Source organism: Stomoxys calcitrans, chromosome 2 (genome assembly GCF_963082655.1).
Source record: "Stomoxys calcitrans chromosome 2, idStoCalc2.1, whole genome shotgun sequence".
NCBI classification, from domain to species: Eukaryota; Metazoa; Arthropoda; class Insecta; order Diptera; family Muscidae; genus Stomoxys; species Stomoxys calcitrans.
In genome coordinates this window covers 71,852,290-71,879,577 of record NC_081553.1, presented here as the reverse complement: position 1 = coordinate 71,879,577, position 27,288 = coordinate 71,852,290, and the positions used below count along the sequence as shown (strand labels likewise).

General features: G+C 37.5%; 7 protein-coding genes across 8 annotated transcripts; 3 read left to right on the top strand and 4 right to left on the bottom strand.

The window, feature by feature from the left end:
- Window positions 1-632: 632 nt before the first annotated feature.
- LOC106094422 (ATPase H(+)-transporting accessory protein 2) lies at window positions 633-4,373 on the bottom strand. Its single transcript, XM_013261635.2, has 3 exons — window positions 4,263-4,373; window positions 3,268-4,001; window positions 633-1,447 (listed from the first exon to the last, which is right to left on the bottom strand). The coding sequence occupies exons 1-3, from the start codon at window positions 4,303-4,305 to the stop codon at window positions 1,265-1,267; spliced, it is 960 nt and encodes a 319-aa protein (XP_013117089.1). The 5' UTR covers window positions 4,306-4,373; the 3' UTR covers window positions 633-1,264.
- A 1,036-nt stretch (window positions 4,374-5,409) lies between these two features.
- On the top strand, window positions 5,410-7,816 carry LOC106094423 (uncharacterized). Its single transcript, XM_013261636.2, has 7 exons — window positions 5,410-6,103; window positions 6,164-6,391; window positions 6,449-6,601; window positions 6,854-7,009; window positions 7,082-7,393; window positions 7,460-7,603; window positions 7,660-7,816. The coding sequence occupies exons 1-7, from the start codon at window positions 5,888-5,890 to the stop codon at window positions 7,792-7,794; spliced, it is 1,344 nt and encodes a 447-aa protein (XP_013117090.2). The 5' UTR covers window positions 5,410-5,887; the 3' UTR covers window positions 7,795-7,816.
- LOC106094425 (uncharacterized) lies at window positions 7,749-9,967 on the bottom strand. The gene is made up of 2 exons (XM_013261639.2): window positions 9,543-9,967; window positions 7,749-8,059 (listed from the first exon to the last, which is right to left on the bottom strand). Exons 1-2 carry the CDS (start codon window positions 9,865-9,867, stop codon window positions 7,863-7,865), a joined length of 522 nt encoding a protein of 173 aa, XP_013117093.2. The 5' UTR covers window positions 9,868-9,967; the 3' UTR covers window positions 7,749-7,862.
- On the bottom strand, window positions 9,885-15,630 carry LOC106094424 (uncharacterized). Its single transcript, XM_013261637.2, has 4 exons — window positions 15,193-15,630; window positions 11,065-11,196; window positions 10,874-11,002; window positions 9,885-10,479 (listed from the first exon to the last, which is right to left on the bottom strand). The coding sequence occupies exons 1-4, from the start codon at window positions 15,517-15,519 to the stop codon at window positions 10,042-10,044; spliced, it is 1,026 nt and encodes a 341-aa protein (XP_013117091.2). The 5' UTR covers window positions 15,520-15,630; the 3' UTR covers window positions 9,885-10,041.
- Window positions 15,631-16,806: 1,176 nt separating this feature from the next.
- LOC106094417 (uncharacterized) lies at window positions 16,807-17,805 on the top strand. The gene is made up of 2 exons (XM_013261628.2): window positions 16,807-17,304; window positions 17,366-17,805. The coding sequence occupies exons 1-2, from the start codon at window positions 16,909-16,911 to the stop codon at window positions 17,630-17,632; spliced, it is 663 nt and encodes a 220-aa protein (XP_013117082.1). The 5' UTR covers window positions 16,807-16,908; the 3' UTR covers window positions 17,633-17,805.
- A 1,784-nt stretch (window positions 17,806-19,589) lies between these two features.
- On the bottom strand, window positions 19,590-20,665 carry LOC106094418 (uncharacterized). Its single transcript, XM_013261629.2, has 2 exons — window positions 20,037-20,665; window positions 19,590-19,970 (listed from the first exon to the last, which is right to left on the bottom strand). The coding sequence occupies exons 1-2, from the start codon at window positions 20,442-20,444 to the stop codon at window positions 19,689-19,691; spliced, it is 690 nt and encodes a 229-aa protein (XP_013117083.1). The 5' UTR covers window positions 20,445-20,665; the 3' UTR covers window positions 19,590-19,688.
- A 3,340-nt stretch (window positions 20,666-24,005) lies between these two features.
- LOC106094416 (uncharacterized) lies at window positions 24,006-26,845 on the top strand. Of its 2 annotated transcripts, XM_013261627.2 has the most exons (4): window positions 24,006-24,354; window positions 25,161-25,970; window positions 26,040-26,228; window positions 26,291-26,845. In XM_013261627.2, the coding sequence occupies exons 2-4, from the start codon at window positions 25,173-25,175 to the stop codon at window positions 26,666-26,668; spliced, it is 1,365 nt and encodes a 454-aa protein (XP_013117081.1). In that variant the 5' UTR covers window positions 24,006-24,354; window positions 25,161-25,172; the 3' UTR covers window positions 26,669-26,845. The 2 variants fall into 2 exon arrangements, with proteins under 2 accessions (XP_013117081.1, XP_059219758.1); XM_059363775.1 differs by lacking the exon at window positions 24,006-24,354 and having other exon boundaries at window positions 25,144-25,970.
- The last annotated feature ends 443 nt before the right edge of the window (window positions 26,846-27,288 follow it).

Here is a 27,288-nt window from a genome sequence, read left to right as displayed (position 1 = left end):
ATATCCCAATATGGTCCGATTTGGCCCGTTTAAGAACTTAACCAGCGTGCATCAAAAAGATGTATCTGTGCCAAATTTCAGCTCTATATCTCAATTTATGAAGGCTGTAGAGTGATTACGACATACGGACGGACAGACATACAGATATCGTTAAATCGTCTTAGAATTTTACGACGATCCGAAATAGGGTCAAAATTGTAGGGTCGGAAATTGATATTTCGATGTGTTGCAAACGGAATGACTAAATGAATATACTCCCCATCCTACGGTGGTGGGTATAAAAAACCATTGGTTTTCAATTCAAAATGTAATTAAAACTAAATTTTCGTAATATTATATATTTTATGATAATTGTAATTACCAAAAGCAGGCTAACAAATTCAACCAAACTACGTAACATACGGCCGGTCGAACGCCGGCTGAAAGTCTGTGACTGCAATTAGTTACTCTGTGGTCGCGCCCGGTAGCTTTCACCTAAGCTACCTGTGATAACGATAAACACCAGACAGATCGCAACTCAATGTTCCAGCCTGTGTGGTAATCTATGTTATCCAGTGCGGCCCAAAACCCAGCATACTCAGCTTCTTGAAAAAAAGGTTGTTGTATTATTTCAATAATTTATTTTCTTTTAATTTGTTTCCTTCTTGTATTAATGCAATTGTACATAAACATTTTAGGATATTTGTGTTGAATGTAGGTCGTAATTAGAACACACGCATTTGGTTTTTAAGTAGATTTTTTTTTGTTTAATTAGTTCATTTAAAAAGAAAAAAAAATAAAACAAATTAAATCAAAATTATTTGGGTATTGGAATAAATTTACACAAAAGGTAATAACAAATTCTGGTAGCTAAGAAGAAAAAAAACAATAATTAATAATACATCAGAAAAGACCCCATATTTGTTTAATATTTCTATATGTATATATAATAATTTTCTTGCGTACAATTAATACTTATATATGAATTTTATAACTTAAACGAATAATTGTTTATTATGCTACAATTTTTGTATTATTGTTGTTGTTGTTTTTTGTTTGTTGTTATTATAATATAGATGTCTTATGTTTGCTGTTGACAACTTTATTTTATGGAAATTGATTTAAAATTTTTAGAAAAAGTAAAGCATAGATCGTTCGATCATCATCTGAAGTGATTAGTGGAAACACCTGAAAGAAGATTAAAAACAGCCTTTCTTTTTGTGTGCTAACTTTAACATATATAGGAAATATATGAATAGTGATGGAATATTCTCTCTATGACAATTTAGTTGTCCTTCTTCATTCTGGTTGAAGTCATGCGATAAATGATCGAATCGCGACCAGGATCCATGGAGCCAATGGCATAGCAGATGGCCAACAAAGCAAAACCGAATACAACCATAAACCATAAGATGATGTTAAAGATCACTGGATAGTCTTCGTTATAGTATTCAGCCAGATTGTAGTCCTATAAAAGAAATTGGAAATATGTAAGCAAGTTGAATAGACAATGAAAGAAAACTAATAAATATGTATTAATTTTATTAGGAATTAGGTTCTATTTACAAGCTCTCCGGATGATTTCATATGGATTCTTTTGGATATGGATATTGGGAGTCATTTGGAGGCCACCGTAGCGCTGAGGTTAGCATTTCCTCCTATTACGCTGAACGGCTGAAAAAGAATCCTGGCGGGAACTTCAAAAAAAAAAAGCTCTATGGTGAGAAGCTCGTCCTAAAAATAGCCACATAATACTGGAGGCAAAGAAGAGCATCCCTACTTCGGCGCTATAAACCATTAAACCTATACTTACTCGACTCTTGTCGGAAATCAATAGGTAGGAGTTTGGGCTTCAGCCAATGCAATTAATGACTACGGCAGTGGATCGTCACATGGATGTCTGGTATGGCAGGAAAATATCTACGCATGGAGAAGAACCAGGGCAACTTGGCAGTTTAAAGCTTAGAAATCCGAGATACTGACGCTCTTCGAACATTGGCAATCTTTAAATCTGTTGTTGGGGGGTGATACGGAGTGCCTACAAGGTATATGCCGCGCGACGAACTTTAGGCAGTGGGACCATCTTTATTGAAAGATTTGATGTCGTTCTACAGGAGAGGGGTTAGAGGTATCCTGCATTTCCTTGGATCTTCTGCATACACGATTGGTTCCAAATATTCAATCTGGCGCCGGAACATGAGTCTATATTGTGTTCCTATCAATTAGGTCATTTTGGACTGCTGTGTAGGCCCGAAATGGCCGAATGTAGGACCCTCTCACCAATTAAGTCATGGTCGTGTTGGTTTACCATTGCCGTTTCTTTCCATTCTACTGCCTTACACATTGCAAATTGCAAATTTTGCCACTAAGGAACAGGGGCAAACTTCTCACATATCAATGAGTACAGTCCAATTCAAGTTTAAGCTCAATGATAAGGGGCCTCCTTTTTATAGCCGAACGACGTGCCGCAGTGCGACATCTCTTTGGAGAAAAGTTTAACACCATCTCACGCCAGGATTTGAACCAAGGCGTTCAACGTCATAGGCGGACATGCTAACCTGTGCGCTACAGTGGCCTCCCTTACGCATTACTCGCGTATAAATTCTGTATTATCCTTATCTTTCAGGATGGTCACAATGGGTCAAATAACACTGAGTGTAGCGGCTGGCTATCGAGAATAATAGATGCATACCCTTTAAACCAAAATTAATAGAATCTATCCCATTAATACGATTAAAAAAATTATAGCGTCTATGGCGTGACGGTGATGGCAGCCGGTTTACTTGCTGCCTTAATCCGTAGGAACCCTTGATTGGACTTGTACCGTTACAACTTATGTGCTTGCACATGTTTTTGCTTCTGGAGTGACATATTGCGGGAAAGTTCACTTTTACCATGTGCTAGGTGAGGATAGAGGGGGGTCTAGTTTTCTGTACATAAAATTCCATGTATATGACCCGATGGAGTTCTTCATGGGCAAGGACTACCGCCTAAGTGTACAATATACTGCTACAACAACAACAAAGATATGGGCCCATAGCTGTAATCTACAGGAGAAGCAGTCAGTATTGCCGATTTCAAGCTATACAACATACCGCCAGTTATTTCTGTTTGACTAATTCGAGAAAATATGGAATGTGTTATGTTTGCCCTAAATAAAGCTGCCAACAGTTGAAAGTATTTGAGCTCTACAAAAGTTCCATACAACAGGCAGCGCCTGGCATTATTAGACGATAAACTAATGGCAAATTGGACTAGACCCGGAGTATAGTTCACATTTCTACTTACCGTGGCTGGATCAGGTGTGTCACGTTTGGCACGAGACTTATCCGACTTATTGACAATGGCTAAAACCAAAGCTTCATTGTTGTTAGCCTTCTGTGCTGCACTATTCAACTTTTTTACAGCGCTAGTGAAGAGATCCAAGGCTTCATCCATAGCTTCTGATTTTTCACCATGAGCTTTAGCTACCGAATCAGCTGACAAACGCAAGGAAACAAAGTTACATGATTTTTGCATATTGGGCAGGTTATCAGCAGCAGCATTGACATAGGCAATAGTTTGGACAAATTGCTTGTCAGCTGAATGTAATTCAGGATTCAAATATTTGGTTTTCTCAACAGAGTCAACCTTGGCAGCATCACCAAATACACTCTTGAATGTGGCAACACCTTCTTCGAAATCTTCAAAATCTAAATCGCAGACAGGTTCATTGTCAGACTCCAGTTGAGCAGAGACACCGTTCAAGGCTTCGTTAACTGAATTGCCTTGAATTTCGTAGCTCTTTCCGGCCCCCGAAACTTTGGAGTGGGCTACACCATTCAAAGAGGCTGCAACCACAACTTTGGGTAAATTGAAGGGATCAGCAATGGTCAAAGCCGACCATTGGGCGTCTCCAGCAACGGCATTTCCCAATGAGGCATAGACAACATCACCTATGTATTGACTAGCAAGTGGTTCGTTGCCCTTGAATGACAAAGACTTTGGGGTGCTCAAAACGGTGAATTCACCCGTTGCACGGACTGGAAATACAAAGAAACATCAATTTTAATGCAAATATTAACATTTTAAACATAATTATTTCTTATAACAGTTAAATATAGGAATTTTTCACTTTTACAATCAGCCCTTAAATTTCCATGACACATACACACACGAATTCAGCTGACTTTCTTATCTGTTTATAGAAAATTTCTTCACTTTTATGGGATAATTTCATAAACATCCTACACATTCTACATAAATTTGAAGGGATTTTTAAGATTTTTCTAAAATTTACTTACTTGTCACCACGAATAAAGAAAAAATCACTAAATTTCGCAGCATTTTCGTCCGTGATCATATGACAAACGGGATTCGACAATGTACGTATTTTTTATTCTTTAAAATGACAGCAGTGTTGTATTTGGTCACATGATGTCAAGGGAAATGTGTTCAGTAAACATAAAGCAAATCTGGCCTAAATAATTTGCGCGGCGTATTTTGAACGTACGCATGTAAATGTCAAGGCCAAAACAGAATGAACGTTGAGGAGCGTCAGGTTGAAAAATTCAACTCTGCAAACAAATGTCAAAAAATCAACTCGCAAAAGTTAAACAATTTTTAACTTTGAGCGTGTGTCCAATTAAAGCAATCTCCTATGGTCAGATCAAGGCGGATTTAAAGCGGTGGTCTCACGCGAACATCTGTTAACAGCCGTCCAGGTTGGACGGTATTAAGATGACAGATTTTTGTTTGCATTCTCTTTGTCATCGTCTTCTATCTCGTCTATTCTCTGCTCATATACGCACACAAATTTCTTTGGGTGTGTTGTCAAAACGTCGATCAGCTTGATGGCAAGATGACGGATTGCACCATATGATTTTTGGTTGTTGTACAAATGAGACCACCTTTAATTGTTTCGCCATGTTTGCTTTTGTGGAATTTGTTTGCAGCGTTATTTTTTTAATACGCGCGCAAAGTATGCAACTCCACCTTAACGCTAGATTTCAGTCATCAAAGTTAAAACCCTTTAACGTTTGTGGGATTTTTTTTTGTAGTGTTGCACTTATCCACGCAGCTTGCTTTTTGCGTTGAAATTGCAACTCTGCAAACAAATCCCACAAAAGCAACACACTAAAGCAAGGCGGATTTAAAAAGGTGGTCTCACACGAACAGCAGTAAACAGCCCGCCGGGTTTGACGGTATTGAAATGTCAGATTATCGTTTGCATTCTCTTTATTGTTTTCTTCTTTCTCACATATACTCTGCTCATGTACGCACACGTATACAACAACACAATCCCATGGCAGCCGGTTGTACGTACCGGATTGACCCGATGGAGTTCTCCATCGGCAAGGGCTGCCGCCTCAGTGTACAACACACTGCTACAACAACAGCGCACACAAATTTGTTTGCGTGTGTAGACAAAGCGCTGATCAGCTTGATGACAAGATGGTTGTTGATTTATGGTTGTTGTACCACTTTTAATTGTTTCACCATGACACCAACGTTAAAGAATTTGCAACTTTGACGACTGAAATCGAGTGTCATTCTGTGTTTGCCATACGTGAAGTAGTGTTTTAGGCGTCTAATAGCTTCTGATTTGAATAGAAAATGAATAGGTTTGTCCGCGTCCTTTTCCAGTAAAAACTTGCATGAGAGTAGCACAGCTTTTATTCTTTGCTATTTATTTTTATGAAACAGCTGTTCGATGCTGCAAATTTCTGCTGGGAAAAAAACATCCAGTAGAAATTTGCAAGCTCTCAATTACCAAATGCTCAAAATGTAGCTTGCTCTCAGTCACTCTCCCGCCCCCTTCTGCTGGCAAATAAAGTACGCGAAAGACCTCTAGTAACAATTTTAGCAAATTTGCACAAATTTTTGAGTAAACGAACACACTTAATAACATAGCCCAACAAACCCCGTCATGGATACGTCTTTAGTTAACAATTTAATAAAAAGTAGTCTCCTACCAGAGCTAAAACAAGATTTAGATAGTATACCTATTGAAAAGGAACACTTCAAATCCTATCATGATTGTTTACAAGTGCAGCTAGCGATTTTATATGATTGGGTGCAACAGGAGCAACCAAGGCTATGGACTATTACCGATGAAACAAATGAATCCGTTAACCTAAAGGAGGTAAATAAATGCGGCACTCATATTTTGTTTAAATTCTTTTTACCATTTTGTTCACCATAGATTCAAGCCAATCTCATTATACTCTTATGTGAGGTAACCGGTCCGGACTATCTGCATACGCTAGACAACAGCGATTTAATTGATAATGCTGAACGTATTTTGGCCAAGTTTGGAAAAATTGAGTTGGAGGTACAGGAATTAATACTTAAATATTATCAGGAAAAATTGCACAAAGATTCGTGGAAGAAACAACTGGGGGCAATACACGGATTCATAAAATATTTAAAGGTAATGCAGTACACGTATTTTCTTTTAAAATTTTCCCCCTTTTATATCTCTGTGTAGTTTCTTTTTCCAGATATACCAGGCCATGACAATCATATGAATTACAACTATCTTATGTTTTGCCTATCGGTGGGACTTAATATAAGAACTTGCTATGAAACGCACTACAAACTTCTAAGCACAAATGTGTTTCTTACCATGCTGAACGTAGGGGTATGTAAGAAGGGCTAAATACAAGATAATTTCTCTTCAGTGTTTTAAGCTATGGGCTCTAGGCTGGAGCAGAAATGATTTATCTGTTTTCCAATTTGTTGGTGTTAAGTTGTATTTATGATGTAAATTTTCTGGTAACTACATGATGACTAACGATTTCATGAACATAAGAAAAGACTTAACTTATATTCTGGTAGTTTTTTATTTTGTATGTTCATCCTTAGCTTAAAAACTTTAATTTCTACTTTACAGCAAACGAATGATATTTTATCCATGAACATACATGGCGTCATTTACGATGCTGTCTTCAAGGATCTGCACGTAATGGACACAATATCCTTTATTCAACTGCAATGGAAATGTGTATTAAAATGTTTCGATTTTTATACGGAAATGGACAGTTTTACAGTAAGTGTAGAAAATATTTGTTTTCCAGTACTCTTATTTGACTTTCTAAAATAATTCCCTTCTCTCTTATAGTGGAGCAAACTGGATGATTCAATGGAAATATTGTTGCGCAATATTACCCTAGCCCCAAACAGTCTAACTTCCATAAGTCTGATGAAATTTGTAAGCAAATTTGTGATATATTTCAATATAAATCAACAAGAACTCGAAGAAGTACTTGGAGGGGACTTATGTCAAATTGATGGTATAAATAGATGTCGAGAAATGACAAACAGTAATACCAGTTACACCTGCTTCAGGTGGGCAAAAGCTATATTGGAAATGTTTGTACTGGAATCGTATCGTTTGATGCAAGCGAATGATATATGCAGAGAAATGCTATTGGTAAGCAGTATAATTAATGGAGAATAGACTAAAAAAATATATAACGCTTATTGTCAATTTTTAAAGGAAATACATCGCTGTTATATAGTGGCAATCATGCCGATACCTCTGTCCGTTATAGAACCGCATCTCATAACATTTTATGATAAATTTACTGCAGTCTTAATGGAAGTTATTAAAGTCCAAAAATATAAAGATGACATTGTTAAAGTATGTTTATTATATAGAAAAATAGATGATACTATGATATAGATTTTTATTTTCAGATTATAACCTCAATGTTGGAAACGTTCTATCATCATTTAACAAATTGTGATAATTTGCCAAATTTGTTAAATTATAAAGAGGCCTACCATAAATTATTACATGTTGATGTATTTAAAAAATTTGTCACAGTATAAAATATAAATTTGCTATATGTATAAGAAATGTTATTTTCTTTTAATTTGAAATTGCTTGAGTTTGGCATTTATTTGGCATCATCTTCGTTTTGTTCCAAAAAAGGTTGTTCGAGGATATTTGGGAGTTTAATATTTATGGGATCAGTTTGTTCATTCATCAATGGTGCATCATGGTTTGGTTTCTCATCAATAACTTCTTCAACGTTACATGCAATTTTTGTATTATTTTCATTATATCTGATAGAGTTTTCCTCAATTTTATTTTCTGCAATATATAAGAAATTATATGATACAATTTATGCCAGAAAAAAGTGTGTAATTAAAAAGAGTACTGGGAATTTCTATAACAAATATGCTCGTTGACAACGCAACGAAAGTGGGGTTGCAATCCATAATCGAACCATTAATCAAAATCAACACCCTGTCGAATGCCATCGATATGGTCAGTCATGTCACGCTTTTTGAGGACATCGCTAACAAGTCCCTACAGCTGGACCCAAAACGATTGTGCATGAGGTTAAATTGCTTCCTATATTGCAGCTGCCTGATTTGGAAGATAACAAGCATCAAATTTTTAGACTTACTGTTAAGTCCATCCGTCGTCAGCGGAGATGATGATCTTCACATCTTGAGGATGACCTTCACATCGTGGTGTGTGGCCTTTCAGAGCGCATATAGTAAAAACCACGGAAAGATAAAGTTTGTGTTATTAACCAATATGTGGCAACTTGGTGTATTCAGGGGACCTCTCCTAGATGGGGTGGAGCTATCGCTCTCACTACTGAAAGGGGTATTGACAAGCCATTGCAATGTCAGGAATTTGGCGTCGCACTGGACAAATGGGGGACTTAAGTATTATAGATGGTTGAACGCAAATTGTGGAACTAGCTGAAATAGGGAGGTAGGTGCAGGATTATGGCTGAACAAACGCCTTTTTTCTCGCCTAATGCACCTAACACATCAATTTCAGCGCTCCAATTCCAATCTTTTTCGGGGGCTACATAATGAACCTAAGCTCCCTGAGTGAAGCTGATAGCTATTGAGGTTGTTAGACGCGTGCCATTATATAAACTAAGTTTAACAACTATAACAGCAGCAAACACGAAAATCAATTTATAAAAAATATTTTTTTTTGAAGTTATGGACGCCTAAATTGAATTCACTTACATCCTGATGCGCCCAACCTATTAAATACGCCTTGCGTACGACTTTTTTATGTCGACTCTCGTTTACGCCCCCTCACGCGTAAACGCACGACTCACGAGAAAATCACGACTCACGAAAAACTCACGAGTCACGTTTAAACAAATATCTTTCCATGAGGCGAATAATAATTTTTTTCATGCATCTCATATCATATAGCATTTGAATGTACGGAAATTAATGTATAAAATGTATCAGCATTTACATTTTTATGTTTCTGTAAACAGGTTCGTACCTTAAAATACTGTAATTTGAGCAAAATTTTTGTTTTTTTTTTACTTTAGTCGTGATTTTCTAGTGAGTTGTGAGTGTCGCGTGAGTTACTCGTGAGTCGTGACTAGCACCGTGAGCATGATTTCACTCACTCACGTACGAAAAACTTGAATTCCATAACGGTCACGCACGATGACGTGATTGGATTTGGATCTCACGCACGAATCTCGTGATTCACGCGTGACGCGACAACTCACGATTCACGTGCACACCTCTATTTCAGAATATTTTTGAATAAAATTTTACTAAAAAACCCAATATCATCCACTCACCATTACTACTAAGAGTTTTTAAATTGTCCGCAACCGATTGTGCTATATTTGCTCGATACATTTCCAATTCATTTTCAACTTCGCGTTTTAAAAGAAGCATTTCCTCCTGCAGTTTCTGGCGCTTTGCTTCTAAATCCATTAATTTCATTTGTTCACATTCCAAATTCTGAGACAATTGCCTAAATGTATTGTTGGCTAAGTCCATAAAGGAATACGATGAATTTTCTTCCACAACATCTTGAGCAATGGATGCAATTTCTTGACTAGCATTGCCTGAAGAAATTGAATCAAAATTGTTTTCGTTGTTCTCCACTTCTTTATCCATGTTACAAAATATATGTGTAAGGGTGTATATGCAATTGTTTTTGCTCAAATTTAAGAATATTTTTTATTGGTTTGACAATTATTTCAGAGACTTAACAATATTTAAAAGAATAGAAGATGCCAATGTGGCAAGTATTTTATGTTTGTCAGTTGTTTTTATTGCATTTCCAAGTCCTTAATTATCCCTTGTTAGTTTATCTATCTCCAATTGTAGTTTGCGTGATTGCAGCACCATTAAGGCCCTTTTTATTTGGGTATTTTCCGTTAGCTTTGAAAAGTAACGAGCCTTTGATATATAATAATCGGTTTCCGCTTTGCATAGTTCTTGTTGCAAACGCTGTGATTCTTTTGAACGGGGCATTACATTTTCCATAATACGCATGTCTTCTTCATCTATCTCGACATCTATTAAATCGTCCATATCGCCGTTACTTAAATCTGTAGTAATCTCTATACTGGTTTCTTGTGCCCCTGTGGGATATGTGTGATACGATTCGTGTGTCGTTGTTTCTGGTGGTTCCTCCAGTGACATTTCGTCGCTTTGTACATATGCAGCTGCACTGCCATATTGTTCCTGTTCTTCCTCATAGTGGCGTTGACGCTTAGAAGTGGTCTTTTATGGGGATATGAATTAAATAAAATTATGTACACATTTAATTATTTAGTTTTTGTCATTAAATAATGAGTTTGCATAAAATGCATAACTAAAAGTTAACATAGTTTCTATCTAATTGTAATTATTCTTATTTCATCATTTCCAACTGATCGATTTCCAATCGTAACTTTTTAGCTTCTAAAATCATCATGGTTTTCTCAATTTTTATATTATTCAATTCACTAAGGAAATACTTTGATTTCTCTTCAAAATAACGAATTTTAGATTTTATTTTTTCATCGTCGTTGTATGCTCTTTTTGTCGTACATTTAGCTGGCGAATAATAATCCTAGAACATACGAAATTTCGAAACAATTTATATGTTTCATTAAATGCTCATTTTAATACATACCATATCTACGGCATTGCTGTAGCGCTTTGAAGGATTCTTTTGCTCCCATTTGTTATTTGTCTCAATAGCGACCTCCTCGAATTCCAAATCATCCTGTAAGGTTCCATTGTCATGTTGTGGGGATTGTTTCTGGCAATAGATATTTAGGAATAAGTAAAGGGTAATTTAATGAATTATATACGCATACTTACAGTTTCTACTGTACTGCTGTATCTTTTTGGATTTTTCTTTTCCCATTTAGTACTCGTATCTAATGTAACTTCTTCATATTCTAATTCATCCTGTAAGGTGTCTTCATCGTGATCACTTCTTGAGGGTTTTTTCTACAACATAAATAAGCACAAATTAAAATTTAAAACAAGTTCGGCCGGGCCGAATCTTATATACCCTCCACCATGGATCGCATTTGTCGAGTTCTTTTCCTGGTGTCTCTTTTTAGGCAAACAAAAGAAATAAAGGCATAAAAGAAGAGAATTGCTATGCTATTGGAGCTATATCAAGTTATGATCCAATTCGAAAAATAATGGAATGAATGTTGGAGACCACAGTAGAAGTCATTGTGTAAAATTTCAGCCATTTCCATTCATTGCAAATTTTCCCACTAACATCTTATTATGGAACAGCAGGCAGACATCTCTCATATCAAATATTCAAGTTTTAGTTCAATAGGGCGCTACTTTTCTAGCACAGTTCAAACGTCATACCGCTAAGCGACATCTTTTCTTAGTTAATTTTTTATGGCTAAACGCATCACAAATGTCGCCAGCTTTTGTGCGGATATAACCACATTTAAGTTGGTAGTGTGCCAAAAGTATAGCTCCTTTTTTTAGCAAGAGTTTGCTTGAAATATCAGTTTCTGGCCAACATATAATAATAATCCATGACCGCCTTAAGTATAGTCGTAAATAACGTAAAACTTTATCTAAATAACGCTACTCCCATCCAATAAGGTCTCCTGCAAGGCCTTTATCTTTTTGAACCTTGAAAGGGGTAGCGAAGCCAATATTAAGTCCGGAAATTTTACCAAAGAATCAATCATCAAACCGATGGCTTTGATTCAGGCACATCCTCCTGCAGAGACAAAGAAGCAAAACCGATAACAGATAAAGATTGTGTGCTTACAATATGGAAAGCACATTTTTCTCAGCTTCAGTATTCAATGGTCGCCCCAGTAGCCAAGTTGGTAGAGTGCTCAGATTACCAGTGCGGGTCTCGTGGATGCGATTCCCAATAGAGAAGGCCTTTTCTGTCGCTACTGTGGTATCACGATGTACTAAAATTGTCTGAGTCGTTTCGAAAAAAAGGATGCCCCTTTTAGCCTAACCTAATACCCGATAGTGTCGGCAACGTGGATAGCAAAGAACCAGTCCTTGATAATGGTGTAACGTGTCAGAATATAGTCCAAGTAGCAGTGATCCGATCGAAAAACAACAAGGTAGCAGGAGGCAATGAGTTGCCAGCTGAACTAATTAAGACCGGAGGCGGCACGCTGATAAGGCGTATGCATCAGCTCGTCTTCTTGATCTGGTTAGAAGAGCACATACCCTATTATACGAAACTTGAGAGATTAAAACCTAACGCCAATGAGTTAATAGACCTCTATTAAGTCGGCTTTAACTCTGATAAATCAACCATTGACCAGATATTTACACTGCTCTCCGAATAAAGTGCAAAACGAGGTTTCAGACAGGGCGACAGCTTATCGTGTTATATCTTTAATATTCTGATTGAGAAGATTAAACGAGATGCAAATGTGGAAAGGTATGGCACATCATTCATAAGGGAAGACATGTTACTCATCTATGCTGACGGCAATGATATCACCAGAAGTAGTAACTGCAGTTTTTGAAAAGATCAAAACAGAGTCAGGGAAAGTGGATCTGGTGGTAATTAAAAAAAAACATAGATGATTTTAACTCTCAGATCCGGCCAAAAAAGGAATTTGAAAACTATAACTGCGATATTTAGAAATTTCATCAACCGCGGCACTGAAAAGCAGCGGTATTAAAATAAAAGTAAGAACAATGCTGCCTATGAGATGCTGATGACGTGGCAATTGCGGTTAGGGGAAAGTTTCCCAGCACTCTAAGAGATATACTTCAGGAAGCTCTACGTGCAACAGCAAAGTGGGCTACCGAATGTTGTCTGGTTATAAATCCGTGCAAGACAAGAGTAGTTCTTTTCAGAAGGAGATACAAGTTGCCTGCAGTGGAACCTGTCTCCTTGGGTGGGCAGAATGATCCATTTACAGAAAGCGCAAAATACCTGGGTGTTTTGCTTAACTTCAAATTCAACATTTTGCAGAGGGCAAGGTAGGCCACTCTTGCCCTATACACCTACATGAGAGCCATTGGCAAAAGTTGGGGGTATATACTGCAGTTGTCAGACCTATAATGCTATATGGTGTTGTGGTCTGGTGGACGGCGCTTCAAAAATCCACCTACTGCTTAATACTTAACCGGATCCAAAGGATGGATTCTTTGTGCATCACAGCCGCAATGAGAACGACACCATCTGATGCACTGAATTTAATGCTTCATCTTATGCCTCTGGACATTGTGGATACACAAATTGTAGCGACCACTGCCGTGAGGTGTGTTATCCTTGATACAATATCTGATGTTCCAGGCAGTGTGGATTACACCCTACCTGGGCCGCATTTTGATAAAAAATACTATACCACTATTCCTGATAGAACCGATTGCAACTACGATATCCCTGGTAACAGAAGTTACATAGACTTCTATACAGAGGGTTCGAAATTAAACGACCAGGTGGGCTTTGGGGTGTACTCTAAAGATCTAGAACTGGTCATATCGAAAAGGTTACCCGACCTCTGCAGTGTGTATCAAGCAGAGATCCTTGCAATTAAGGAAGTGGTGGAATGGCTAAGATATAATGCCATTACGACGATTGGCATAAATATCTTCTCAGATAGCCAGGCAACCCTAGAGAACGTATTTCTGAACACAAAAACCGCCCTCGACTGTCGCAGATCTCTCAACAAGATGGCTGAACAGATCAAAATTCACCTGTTCTGGGTGGGTCCCTCTAGCGACATGTAATCTAAGCTTTCAGGACCTGGCCCGAAGGACAACGAATGATAGATGGCCACAAAGAGGGGGTTGTGAGCATTCCAAAACTATGTAGTCCAATCCATACTTGAAGAGGTCTACTGCTTTGCTGTCATTGGCTAGAACAGACGTCTCAGTCATTGTGTCCGCCATGACCGGTCACAGTCTAACGGAAAACATGCTGACAGGTTGAAGGTTGCCAGCAACGACTTTTGCAGAAGCTGTAGGGACATCGAAGAAGAAGAGACTATAGAAAACCTTCTGTGTGTGTGTCCCGCACTAGCAGTTAGAAGGAGTTCCACTTTAGGTTCTCATTTCTTTGAGAACCTGGCTGATTTGGCGGGTGTGAACATTCGAAAGTTATTGGGCTTTTTAAAGCGATATGGATGGTTAGGAACTAGAATGCATCTTCCTTCTTTTGTTCCTGTAGTATCACAATGGACGAAAACGTCTAAGTGAGTCTGATGGCAGACTGGCACTTAAACCTAACCTAACAGTTGCAAGAAGAACAAATCTCCGATGGAAAGGTCAAGTGGAGAATGACATCTCAAAACCAGTTGTCAGAATTTGGAGAAGGATCGCAGAAGATCGAGGTCCGTCATAGCCGATGAGAGTAAAATACCAATCTTATGGGAAAATATTAGCATTAGCACAAAAGGACAATACTTTTGTAGTAGACTTATTATTGAAAGTTTCCCACATAGATCTCCGCCATTAGTTTCCACACACACACATATATTTTCCCATGAACATTCTATTAAGGATAAGGGGTTACTTCTCTCATATCAATGAGTGCAATCCAAATCAAGTTTAGAGAGTTTGTTAGAGAAGTTTTAGCATGGCTGGACACCTTACAAATGTCGCCACCATTTGTAAGGAGATAGCCACCGCTGAAACATTGAACCGTGGCGTTCGGCTTCATAGGGGTTCCCTTATTTTTCCACAAAGTGGGGGAGGAGGATATATAGAGTTCAATTTGAATTTGCGCTTTTGAATATTTACATTTTCATTTTTGTGACGCATAAGTCTTGCATAATAAAGCAGACACATATAGGGTGCAACATTTTCCACACCATTTTTAACGCTTGCAACATTGCCAGCAATTTGAAATAACTTTTGAAATCAGTTCAAATATTTTCTCAAACCCAACAATATATGTATATTTTTGTTTGCATACTTATACTTTGCATAAAATTCGTATGAAAATAGCTTAGAATTATAAAGAAAAATGTAACAAACACTTACAATTGGAGCGTACGACTGTGATGAGCGCAGAGAACTAAAGGGCCTTAGGAATTCCAGTTGATCGAAACACCAAAGTTTGATTCCTGAGTCACTGCGTTTGTGATGTTCACGTAATTCTCTTATATATTGTGATCTCAATGTATGAATTTTCCTTTTTATATCCTCCACAGTTATTTCTTCACAATATTGCTTGAGTTCATTGGCAATTGCATTTAAAGATCTTGTGCGTTTACTTCGGTCTAAGTAATTGGAATTCTTTGTATTATAAAGATTACTATGCTCCTGATATTTGGTAATAAGTAACTCCACCAGCTTCTTATTCCACATTATTATTATTATTATTTCCTGTTGGGTGTTTTATTTATTTTATTGCTGCTCGCCAAAATACTCTAAATCACCCTTCAACACGATGCTGCTTCGTGACTATTGAGTCATATTGAAAAGGCTTATTTATATGGAGCGTTTCCACGCGCGTTTATTATTGTCATATTGAGCTTTGCTGTACTAAGAGTAGAGATGCCAGTATAGATAATAAAAAGTATAAACTGTGTTTTTTCGTCATGTCCAGTTTTCATTAATTAAACTCTCCGCAATAACAAATATGGCGCGGTTGCAGTAACAACTAGCTATCTTTGGGGCAAATGCTCCAAAAAATCAAATTAAAAATTTACTAAAAAAAACAAGTAGAAACGCGCTAAGCGTTAAGGAGCGTTGGGTTGAAAAACGCAACTCTGCAAACAAATGTCACAAAATCAACTCACAAAAGTTAAACAATTTCTAACTTTGACGACCAAAAACACTACTTCACGTGTGGCAGCACAAAATGACACTTGCTTTCAAGCGTCAAAGTCTAACATTTTTTAACTGCTGTTGAATTTGAGTGGAGATAGACTGAAACAGAATGAGTGAGTTGAGCTTTGTTTTTGAGTCTCGTTGCAAAATTGCACACTCTGCACACAATTTTTACAAAAGCAACTCGGAAAAGTAAAAAAAAATTTCAACTTTGACGCTTGAAAGCGAGCTTTATTTTGTGCTGCCACACGTGAAGTAGTGTTTGTAGTCGTTTAAGTTAAAAGTTTAGAGTTGTTTAACTTTTAGTTGAATTTTGGCATTTGATTGAAGAGTTGCATTTTTCAACGCGACGCTCCTCAGCGCGCTCATTCTGTTTAGGCCTTAAGAGCTGTTCTCGTAAAACAAGTTCAGCCATGGATGCTACTCGATAAATCCATGGCTTCTCATTTGTACAACAACCACAAATCATATAGAGCAATCTGCCATCTCGTCATCAAGATGTCATTTCAAAATTCGCATTGTTCTCTCCCTCGTGTGTGTACGTATGCAAATAAGAGAAAGAGAAACACAAACAAAGAGAACGTAATGGGGTATTTAGTTTGCTGTGAATGTAAACTCAGAACTGACAGCTTAATACCTTCAAACTGGCCGGCTGTTTTCAGCTGATCGCCGAAGACCACCTTCATAAATCCACCTTGAATAAAATCGTCCAACAAATCTCTCAAAGTACAATATCCAAACAAAAGTACAAAACCGTAAAATCAGATTGTCAACCCTAATACAAATTCTCAATCGGTACATCACTACAGAATTTTATTCGAATTGAGTTTCTTTAGGCCTCAGAAGTTTGCGAATAAAAATATTATTCGGAAATAGAAAAGTAAACGAATAAAGTTTCCCGCCTTTTAAATAATACAACAGGAAATGAGTGACAATGAATTTGAATCCCGTCGCAAGATCCGCAAAAGTCTGGTATGGCAGTACTTCGAGAAATTAAGCACCAATAGAATGAAATGTCGCATTTGCATGCACGACCAGCGGTACATGGGCAATACAGCAAATGCTTTGAGACATTTAAAGGTGAAACACGACATAGATGCCAGAGCCTGTGGTTTGGATGACCCGGAAAATGTTAGGAGGATGAAGGAATTATCCCGTTCCTCTTCACAGTTGGAAGAAACTATTGCTGCCATCAGGGGCAACAATTATAATAGCGACGATGGACCCTTTCAAGCAGTGTCACGAAGACCAAGCAAAACTCAGGATATCTTCAATTATGATGGCGAAACCGAATTCGATCCATATAACAGTGACAATGAGGTAGACGAGATGAGTATATAGTGGCCGACTGCCTACCTTATAACAAATAATTCTTTTATAGCATGTGGTCGAAATAGGACAGGACAGCAAAAACTTTTTACGAACAAATGTGCAAAATTTAGAGTCCTCACCGCTTCCTAAGTTTACCAGCAGCAGCAGCAGTAAATCTGGGATGAAGCGAAAAGAATTATCTTTGGAAGAAGAGCGAATAGTAGCTGAAACCGAGTATTTTCGCGAAAAAGCAGCCTATTTTCGTATTCAAAAACATTTGGCTCTTTTGCAAGCCAAAAAAGTCAAGCATGAATTGCAACAACTATATGGTAAATAACAATGTGTAGCCATAATTCCAGATAAAATGTTTAATGTTCTTGACAATTTTAGAATCCTTAGATTATAATAATATTCAGCTGATAAAACAAATACTATACTAAATAAAATATAAGAAACAACCAAAGACAAATAAAATTCGAGCGAAGCCGATGATATACCCTACCTACCTTACCACCGAGTCCGCCTACTAGTTATAGTTTTTAACTTTCTTCGTTTTCTCGAGGGTACACTTTATCTTATCTTCATTTACCGCCTTGCCCGCTTTCACTGACTCTCTTTCTATCTTTTCAAAGGCTGCATATACTACTTCCGATGTCCGGCCCATAATATCGATGTTGTTGTAGTGGCCAAAATTGTAAGTTGAGGTGGCGATCCTCGTCAAGCTCCATAGGTTAGCAAGCTTTTTGCGGTCCATGGGACCGATCGTTGCAGGAACGTTATGGCCATTGGTTATTTAAAGGGACAAAACTCGGTTTGTCACATGTAGTATTGCATAGTGTGAGCACCACATAAGCAGCGAGCTACCGGGCGCGTCCACAGGTTGCGGATAGTGGACTGCTCCATACAGAGTAGCTGTATTTGCAGTCGCGGACAATCAGCGGTATCGGGTGGAAGTTCCAGTGAGGGGTCGGGTGGCACCGGCTCTTGCAGAAATACTGAGTGCCTATGATGCTCGATATGGCAAGGCGAGTTATTGACGCCATTAAATAACCAATGGCCACTCTGTTCCCGCAGCGATAGGTCCTTTGGACCGGAACGAGCTTGCTCGCCTACAGGAGCTTGACGAGAATCGCCACCTCTACGTGAAAATGTGGTTAAAACAACAACAACAAAAACAACAGTATTGCAGGCACTCAGTATTTAACCAAGAGCCTGTGCCGCTCAACCTCTCACTGAGTCTCTTCACTCGATAGCAGGAACCATTTTTCATGTTGTTGTTGTAGTAGCAGTGTGTCGTATACTGAGTTCCTGAATTCCTTCATCGGCAAGGAGGCAGCCCTTGCCGATGAAGGAATTCATCGGGTCAATCCAGTACATACAACCGGCTGCCATGGGATTCTTCTTCATGTTCGCAATATTTTTACAAAACAATATGGTTGTCGAAGACGATAATTCTTTTACATATTTTGTATCACATAAGTTGAATTTCAGTTTCAAATTTTGCGAAAAGATTCGTTTATCAGCTAATGGCACTCTTAAGTATTGCAAATAGCAAATTTTGCCCATGAACATTCCACTAAGGAATAGGGGCCAACTTCTCACATATCAATGAGTGCAGTCCGATTCAAGTTTAAGCTCAATAATAAGGAACCTCCTTTTTATAGCCGAGTCCAAACGGCGTGCCGCAGTGCGACACTTCTTTGGAGAGATGTTTTACATAACATAGTACCTCACAAATGTTGCCAGCATTAGCAGGGAAAACCACCGCGTCATAGGCGGACATGCTAACCTCTGCGCTACGGTGGCCTACTCCTCTTTAGTATATCTCACCAATTAATTTAAAGAGTACGGAGCTTACTTTAATATTATTTTATCATTTACTGCAATATATTTCTATTACCAAATTGTAGTTGAGCATTTTTTAGCCAGATCACGCAGACGAGCTGTCGCATCAGATCCTGCTGCCTAATTTATTTTGCAGTCGGGATTGGTTCTGCTGTTTCCTCGTCGCCTCCACTATCGTAATACTGCAGCAGGGAAGAATGACATTTTCATATCTTAAACACACTTACTGCATCAATTGCCAGAGTGGGGCATGCAGAGCGCACTATTCCAATTTGTATAAAAATCTGCTGAAAATACGCCTTCTTTGACCCCAGATATTTTTATCCAATATCATTCAATTAGTTCTTCTCTAATTTTTCTCACCAACGTCATCCACCTTTTCGTATAATTGGAAACCAGGGGTCATAAACGGATACTCTGTGACCTCTCTGAATAAGAAGAATACACTGTTACAATTATAATTTTTTTATACATACATTTTGATCTTTTACAAACAAACTTATTAGGTATATGGGACATTTTGTTTAATATTATTGAGCGTATGATTCTTAAACAGAGTTATTATTTTGTTTAGTCAACTGTTCTATTTCTATTCTAATTTTTTTCGCCTGTAAGGCTGTTAAATGTTTTTGCAATTTAAAATAATCCGCTCTCTGTCGGTAATATTCAATTTCGGCCATTACGCGTTCTTCATCCAAGTTGGCTTTGTTTCTTCTCTTTGCAGTCTGTGGAGGACTTTTGTTACTGTCCGCAGGATTTAAATTATCCTGTTCATTTTCGCTAACAGGATCAAGAGTGGGATCGTCACCATAGATATAATTTTCAAAAGGCTAAAATAAAAATAAAACAACTTTAGCCAGTGACTTTAAAATTCCAACTGCGAATATCTATCATACCTCTTCCAATACATAGGTTGTAGAGTTGGCAATGCCATCACTTTCATAAGGATTTTCTTCTGTTTCAGGCTCCAATTTAGTCGAGTTTATGGTAAGAGAACTTTTTCTTCGCTTAAAATTACGTTCAACTTTAATATCCGAGGCTGACATTGGAACATTGGCTAACAATGTTTTAAGGCGCTCCTGATGTTCTGGTTCTTGCTGTCCCTTAATTGTGGCGTCCAATCCATGTTTGGATTTTAAATGCCTCAATATATTACCCGTTGTTCCTTGGTAATTCTGCTCGTGGGCACACAGACGGCAGCGAACTCGATATCGGCCCAATTTTTCAAATAACCCCCAAACTAAACTACGTTTTCTAGGGCGAAGGCTATCATCAGCATTGCATTCGTTTTCACTCTCATTCATATTTAAACGGTTCTTTTGCTAAAAATATATTAATTTTGCTTCCAAACCCGGGAAATTATTCGTGTATAAATATCCGAAAAAATTCACGGTTTTTAGTGTTGCAGTTTTCATTTACCCGGCTACTGGATAATCGGATGTAAACAAGTAATTGAATTAAATTGTAAAGCATTAGAGAGATGTCAAAGATTTTGTACAAAAGGAATCGAGAGAAAGACAAACATGTTGACAGTTTCCTTATGAATTTTTATAACTTTTTATTGAAATATTTTATTCTGGTATTAATTTGCAGACTCCAATAGATCTTTTAAGAAAACAAACAAGTAATATAAAAGCTGGTATTATATTCGCTCTTCGCGATATTTTTCGCCGATTACTTTTTTTTGAATAATAGATTTTAAAACATAAAAACTGTACAAAAAAGTAATCGTGAAAAAAGGGTTTTCAACGGTGAAAAACGAACACAGTACCAGCCATAAGAGAGGAGTTGTTATTTCTCTTCTCCAAATTTCCACTGAAAACTACGCAAACACATTTTAACAGTAGTGGGAAAACGATCAGCTGATTTAAATTTTTGCAATTAAAGGCCTGGTTATGCTCTCGTAAACATACCATAAATGTAGGAAAACGTGTCAGCTGTTTTGTTTTGGCTTATGAATGCACATACAATTGATTACCGAATGTCTGTCGACAGCAACCGGAAAGTAGAATTCAGTAAAAACAAAATTTTACGTTCCGTATTGGTGTCAGCTGACAAAATTTGTTGTTTGAAAAAATTTCAAAAACCAAAAATATAATTTAGAAAACTGCTTTTCTCCAATTTTATGATTTTTCTGCGAAGTTTATCACAAATTATTGTTAATAGTCTAGGTTGAATGGGTAGCCCACCATGAAAAGGTGAGTTCACTCGATGGCTAGTCTGACCTGAACCCGACCCGAACTTTGGATACCCACCACCTCGGGTATATATGTAAACCACGTTTCGTCAAAATGCGGAGAAAAATGCATACCTTATGCCCCAAAACAGCTATATCGAAATACGTTCCGATTTGGACCAAATACTAATAAGTACAAGTCATGGTTCAATATAATGTATAGCAAAATTTTGATCTTTTTAATAGCTATATCTAAAAATAAACCGATCTGAACCATATACATAGGACACGGATGTCGAACAGCCTAGCATAAGTCACTGGGTCAAATTTCAGTGAAATCATATTAAAAATTCGCCTTTTATGGAGCCAAGACTTTAAATCGAGATATCGGTCTATATGGCAGCTATATCCAAATCTGGACTGAACTGAGAAAAAATGAAGAAGGACGTCGAAGGGCCTAACACAACTCACTGTCACAAATTTCGGCAACATCAGAAAATAAATGCGCCTTTTATGGGCCCAAAACCTTGAAACGAGAGATCGGTCAATATGGCAGCTATATCCAAATCTGAACCGATCTGAGCCAAATTGTAAAAGTATGTCGAAGGGCCTAACACAACTCACAGTCCCAAATTTTGGCGAAATCGGACAATAAATGCGCCGTTTATGGGCCCAAAACCTTAAATCGAGAGATCGTTCTATATGGCAGCTAAATGCAAATCTGGACCAATCTGGGCCAAATTGAAGAGGAATATCAATGAACCTAACACAACTCACTGTCCTAAGACTCTAAATCAGCAGATCGGTCTATATGGGGCTATATCAAGATATAGTCCAATATAGCCCATCTTCGAACTTAACCTACTTATGGACAAAAAAAAAAGGAATCTGTGCAAAGTTTTAGCTTAATATCTTTATTTTTAAAGATTGTTGCGTGATTTCAAAAGATATACGGACGAACATGGTGACATCGTCTTAGATTTTTGCGCTGATCAAGAATATATGTGATTTATAGGGTCGGGAATGGATATTTCGATGTGTTGCAAACGGAATGACAAAATGAATATACCCCCATCCTTCGGTGGTGGGTATAAAAATTAAAATATGTGATGAAAAGAAATTACAAGAGAGTACGGGCTAAGTGCCAATACGACGCAGTCGCATGCGCTAATCCGTGTTAGCACTATGTCGTGAAACTGAAGTCTATTCAGAAATTCCACACATTGCGCCAAAAACTTTGACCTCACTGTCCTAGAACTCACGACCTTGAGGGCCGCCATATATGTGTACTGATTTCGAAAACTGTTAATCTCTTCCCAGAGTTTCCTTTACGGCTATCGTTTCGGCATAGAGCTCTGGCCAAAAGAACATACACTCGTCCGGCCATCTCACCGCGTACCGATATTTTGTGTGTCGGCGTATTGCCCCAATTCAGTCCCTCGACTTCTCGCACCACTTCGGGGATGGCCGCTTCCTCCGACCTGCTCTTGAGATATCCCTGAAGTTTCCCAACGTCAGACCCTCCCTCACTTCAATTATTTTTTGTTAATAAAATTGTTTCGTTTTTAATGTCAAATGTCGCGTTTTATAATAAGCATAATTGCCTCTTTACATTTACGATTCATTTATTCTACATTTACGAGAGCATAACCAGGCCTTAAGGCCGGTACTCAAGGCGGATTTAACAAGGTGGTCTCACGCGAACTGCTGTTAACAGGCGGCTACAAGGTTTAACGGTATTAATATGTCAGATTTTTGTTTGCATTCTCTTTGTTGTCACTTTTCTCACATATTCTCTGCTCATGTATGCACACAAATTTCTTTGTGTGTGTCGAAACCGTCAATCAGCTTGATGGCAAAATGGCGGATTGCACCATATGATTTGTGGTTGTTGTACAAATGAGTCCACCTTTAATTGTTTTTCCATGATACAAACATAAGCGGAGTATGGACCTCTAGCAAAAATTTAGGTTACAATCAAGACATTTATGTCGCTACTGAAAAATAGTTGTGAAGAATACAAGATGGCGACAAACATCGATTTAAAATTGTTGGCCAAATTGTAATCATGTTTGTCTAATAAATTACATATGTTCTGTAATTAATCATTTTTATTGCCAAATAACTTTTTTTCATGTTGCATGGAGCTATTAAATTATACATTTTCATTTGTAGTTGTAAAAAATTACACCAATGCCTATTATGTCACCCTGTTAGGGAAAAAAATTTCATTTGAGCTGCGTTCCTGCGTTTCGGTAACGAAAATTTCGCCAGAGGTGCATACTGCGCTTAAGCGGAAAATACGCTTATTGGGTAAATAAAACACGACAATAGTACTGAAATAAAACGAGACAGTGTCTAACCGCAAAAATATTTTTACTGAGATTAAATGGAAGATTAGTATTACCGAGTACACCACTATGTCCTATGCTTAATTAGATATTTCAATTATAAACCAACTGCTTGGCTCCAACAATGGCCATGGTTCCCACTGTTTCTAACGGTTAAAATTTTAGGAAATTTGTTTTTGTAAAATACTATACTAAGGTATTTCTACATCAATTAACTTAAATAAAGAAAGAAATCAATCATATTGTTGACTTTTTTCCCAATTTTAATCGTTGCTATTTAGCATTTCTGTAATACATCCCTGTTATATTCATATGTTAGAAAATGCCAAATTGAATAAGAAGAAGAAAACATTTATTTGCGCGTTAATTTCATTATGTTAATGTGTGAGTGTGTGTGTACTCGAGCGAGCGAGTAGTAATCTTTTTCGACTACCCGAAAAACCTGACTGTACCCAAGAAAGAAAATTTGCTATTTGATACTTCCAACAATACCGATTATTCCGATTATACTCAATAAATAAACCAAAACAAATCCGCGCCGAATTATTGTATCCTTTAAATAGGAAAACAATACTCCCTACTACGGAAACAAAGAAAATTGGAAAATTTGTGCCATATACTACTCTATTCGCCTTCGTCATTGGCTGATACACAAACCTATAAATATTTTAGAACAACGAGTCAAAGGTAAGAAACAATTGGTTGCTATATTTATCATTGTTGATACTCTGTATTATCCAACTAAGTGGGTCTAAGGAGGTGATTTTACAGGGAAACCCACAGTTTGAAAAACATTTATTCATCGGACTTGAGGGTGAAAGAGTAAAAGTATGCGATATTCCATAGCAAGTTTGTGTAAAGGCTTTTGTTTGCTCGTATTTCTTTAGAGCTTATCCGCTCTCAATGGCACTGAGGATTTTTTAAATAACAAAATCTTCAAGGCAACATATTTTTAAGTCATTGCTAAGAACATTTTGTGTTAGTGACTCCTAATGATGTGCTGCAAGTAATACATCTTGTAGAACAATACGTACGCACAGCTGATACAGAAATGGAAAATTGTGGTCATTCATACTCCAGTCTCCTCCAGACAGGAAGGCCCGAAGAATTGTTACTCCTTCGGTGGTGTACATTTGAGCGATAATGAGTTTATCTGCCCGCTGTATACAGTACAGAAACATAGTCCACGATTGCCTTAATTCCCCCTCGGATGAGTAAAATTCGGTGGAAGAAAGAATGATGCCAGCGCGTGCGGGCTGCGATCCCTGTTCAGTCTCGGCGTGGGGTCTGTGTCGTTCCGATACAATTAACAGATCGCTGTGGGAGCGCTTATTTTAGACTTTGGTTTGTTAGTGATGTCAGTAAGGGGAGCCGTTGTACTAGTCTTTTTTCTTCTTAAACTGTCAGAAACACTCCAAGTCTGGTACATAGCATGATGTATGTGACATCTCTTGAAATAAAAAAAATATAAAACAGATTTCCCTAAATTATAGGATAAACAGTTTATGATGGATGAGGAAACAATGCAAGCTACCGCTTCTCTTGATCAGACAGCTTACGATGAGGATGAACACAATGGACGGTCAAGTGCCGATATCACGGGTGAACGCAAAGAACGCCGTGGAGCTAGTTACGTGTGGAGTTATTGTGAAAAACTATCTCGTCACACTATACGTTGCAAATTGTGCACCAAAGTTATGTCGTTTCATGGCACGGCAAATGTCATTACACACTTGCAAAGACGACACAATGTACTTGGGGAACCTGGCTCTCAGTTACATAATAAAATTGATTCCATGCAAACAACAAGCAACATAGATAATGGTGTCAACTATGGCAATGCCATGAATAGTGTTAAGAGAGTTCAGCGTAAATCTATGAATTCTGCCAGCGTCGTATGGAAGTATTGCACACGCATTAGTTCGGATCAAGTACGTTGTTGTTTTTGCAAGAAAAATCTCTCCTACCAAGGAACATCAAATTTGCAAAGACATCTGCATCGCATGCATGGAGTAGTTACACATAGTCGTAATAATAAATCGGCCGAAGAGTATGATTCGGTACGAGAGGAAAGCTTTAAATTGCCCGCCAATACAGATTTCATATGGCAATTTTGTACACAAATTGAAGACAATCCACCAAGGACCAAGTGTAATATGTGCGATGGTATATTTGAAGCCAAAGATACCGAGGCAATAGTCAAACATTTGGCTTTAATACATTCTTTGGAAACGAATCCTGATGGTGATGGGGAGTCGAAAAATGTAATGAGATCCAGGAAACGTCCAAGACATATGGACTTTGTAAGTTTACCTACATACGATATTATTTGAGCAATGAAAATGTCCTAACATATTTAAAAATATTTACAGGAAAATAGCGACGATGGCAACCTTGATGATTACTATAACGATGCAAAATGGACTAAAATGGATGACAATGAAACTCAACAATTGTCTTCGGAGTTTGATGAAGCCAATATTAAAAAAGATGAGTCTCTCTACGATGAGCTGATCGAAGAGGATCATAATAATTATGATGAAGAACCTTTTGATCCAAGTGTAAGTTAAAGTTATCAAAAGTATATTAAAATGCAAAAAAAAATCTATTTTAATCTTTATAGTTGGTGCAGGATATGCCACAAACAAATCCCTTATCACCTCAATCATCGAGTAACAATTCTCCCAATGAACAACAAGCTTTGACTTATACCCAATCAAATTGCCCTGTTGCCATTCCTAATGTGCTGCCTCAACTAGATATAAAAGTACTGCAAAAACTACAGGAAGATCGTTTGCGTATGGAAACAGAATATTTTCGCGAAAAGGCTGGATTTTATCGTATGCAGAAGTATTTGACGGCTCTACAAGCAAAAAAGACTCGCTTCGAATTGGAACGATTAAGTCACGGCGAAGAAGCTACAGTTGTAACTGCAGCCGATTTGAATGGAGCCTATGCTGTAGAGGTGGCATTACCTGAACACCATATTACTACACAATAATTATTGCGATGAACTCTTCTGTTTTATTACTATGACATTACGTAGTATGTAATATTAGTAAATATGATAAAAATCTATATTGTATTAAATTCTGTATTCAGGAGTCGTAATTTTATTTAAATTAACATAACTTATAGGTTCGTTCGTACGCCTGCAAAAATATATAAATTAAAACGACTTGAGCTTAATTTATTTCGAATAAATGTGTTCTTTACAATTTTCCTAAGACCTAATAAAAAGTTCTACGAGTCACTGGAAAATGTTTGATACCAAGCAGCTAGGAGAGTTAATGCTATGAGGATTATATTTAACTTTCACTTAATACACATTTGTTCATGCAATATCCCAAAAACAATATATTTTTTTAATTAAATAAAAAAAATTAATTTTATTAATAATAAAACTTATATTAAAAAATTACAAATTTTGCACATGAACATTGCACTAAGGAACAGGGGCCAACTTCTCACATATCAATGAGTGCAGTCCGATTCCAGTTTAAGCTCAATGATAAGGGGCCTCCTTTTTATAGCTGAGTCCGAGCGGCGTGCCGCAGTGCGACACGTCTTTGGAGAGAAGTTTTACATGGAATAGTACCCCACATCGCTGCAAATTTTTCT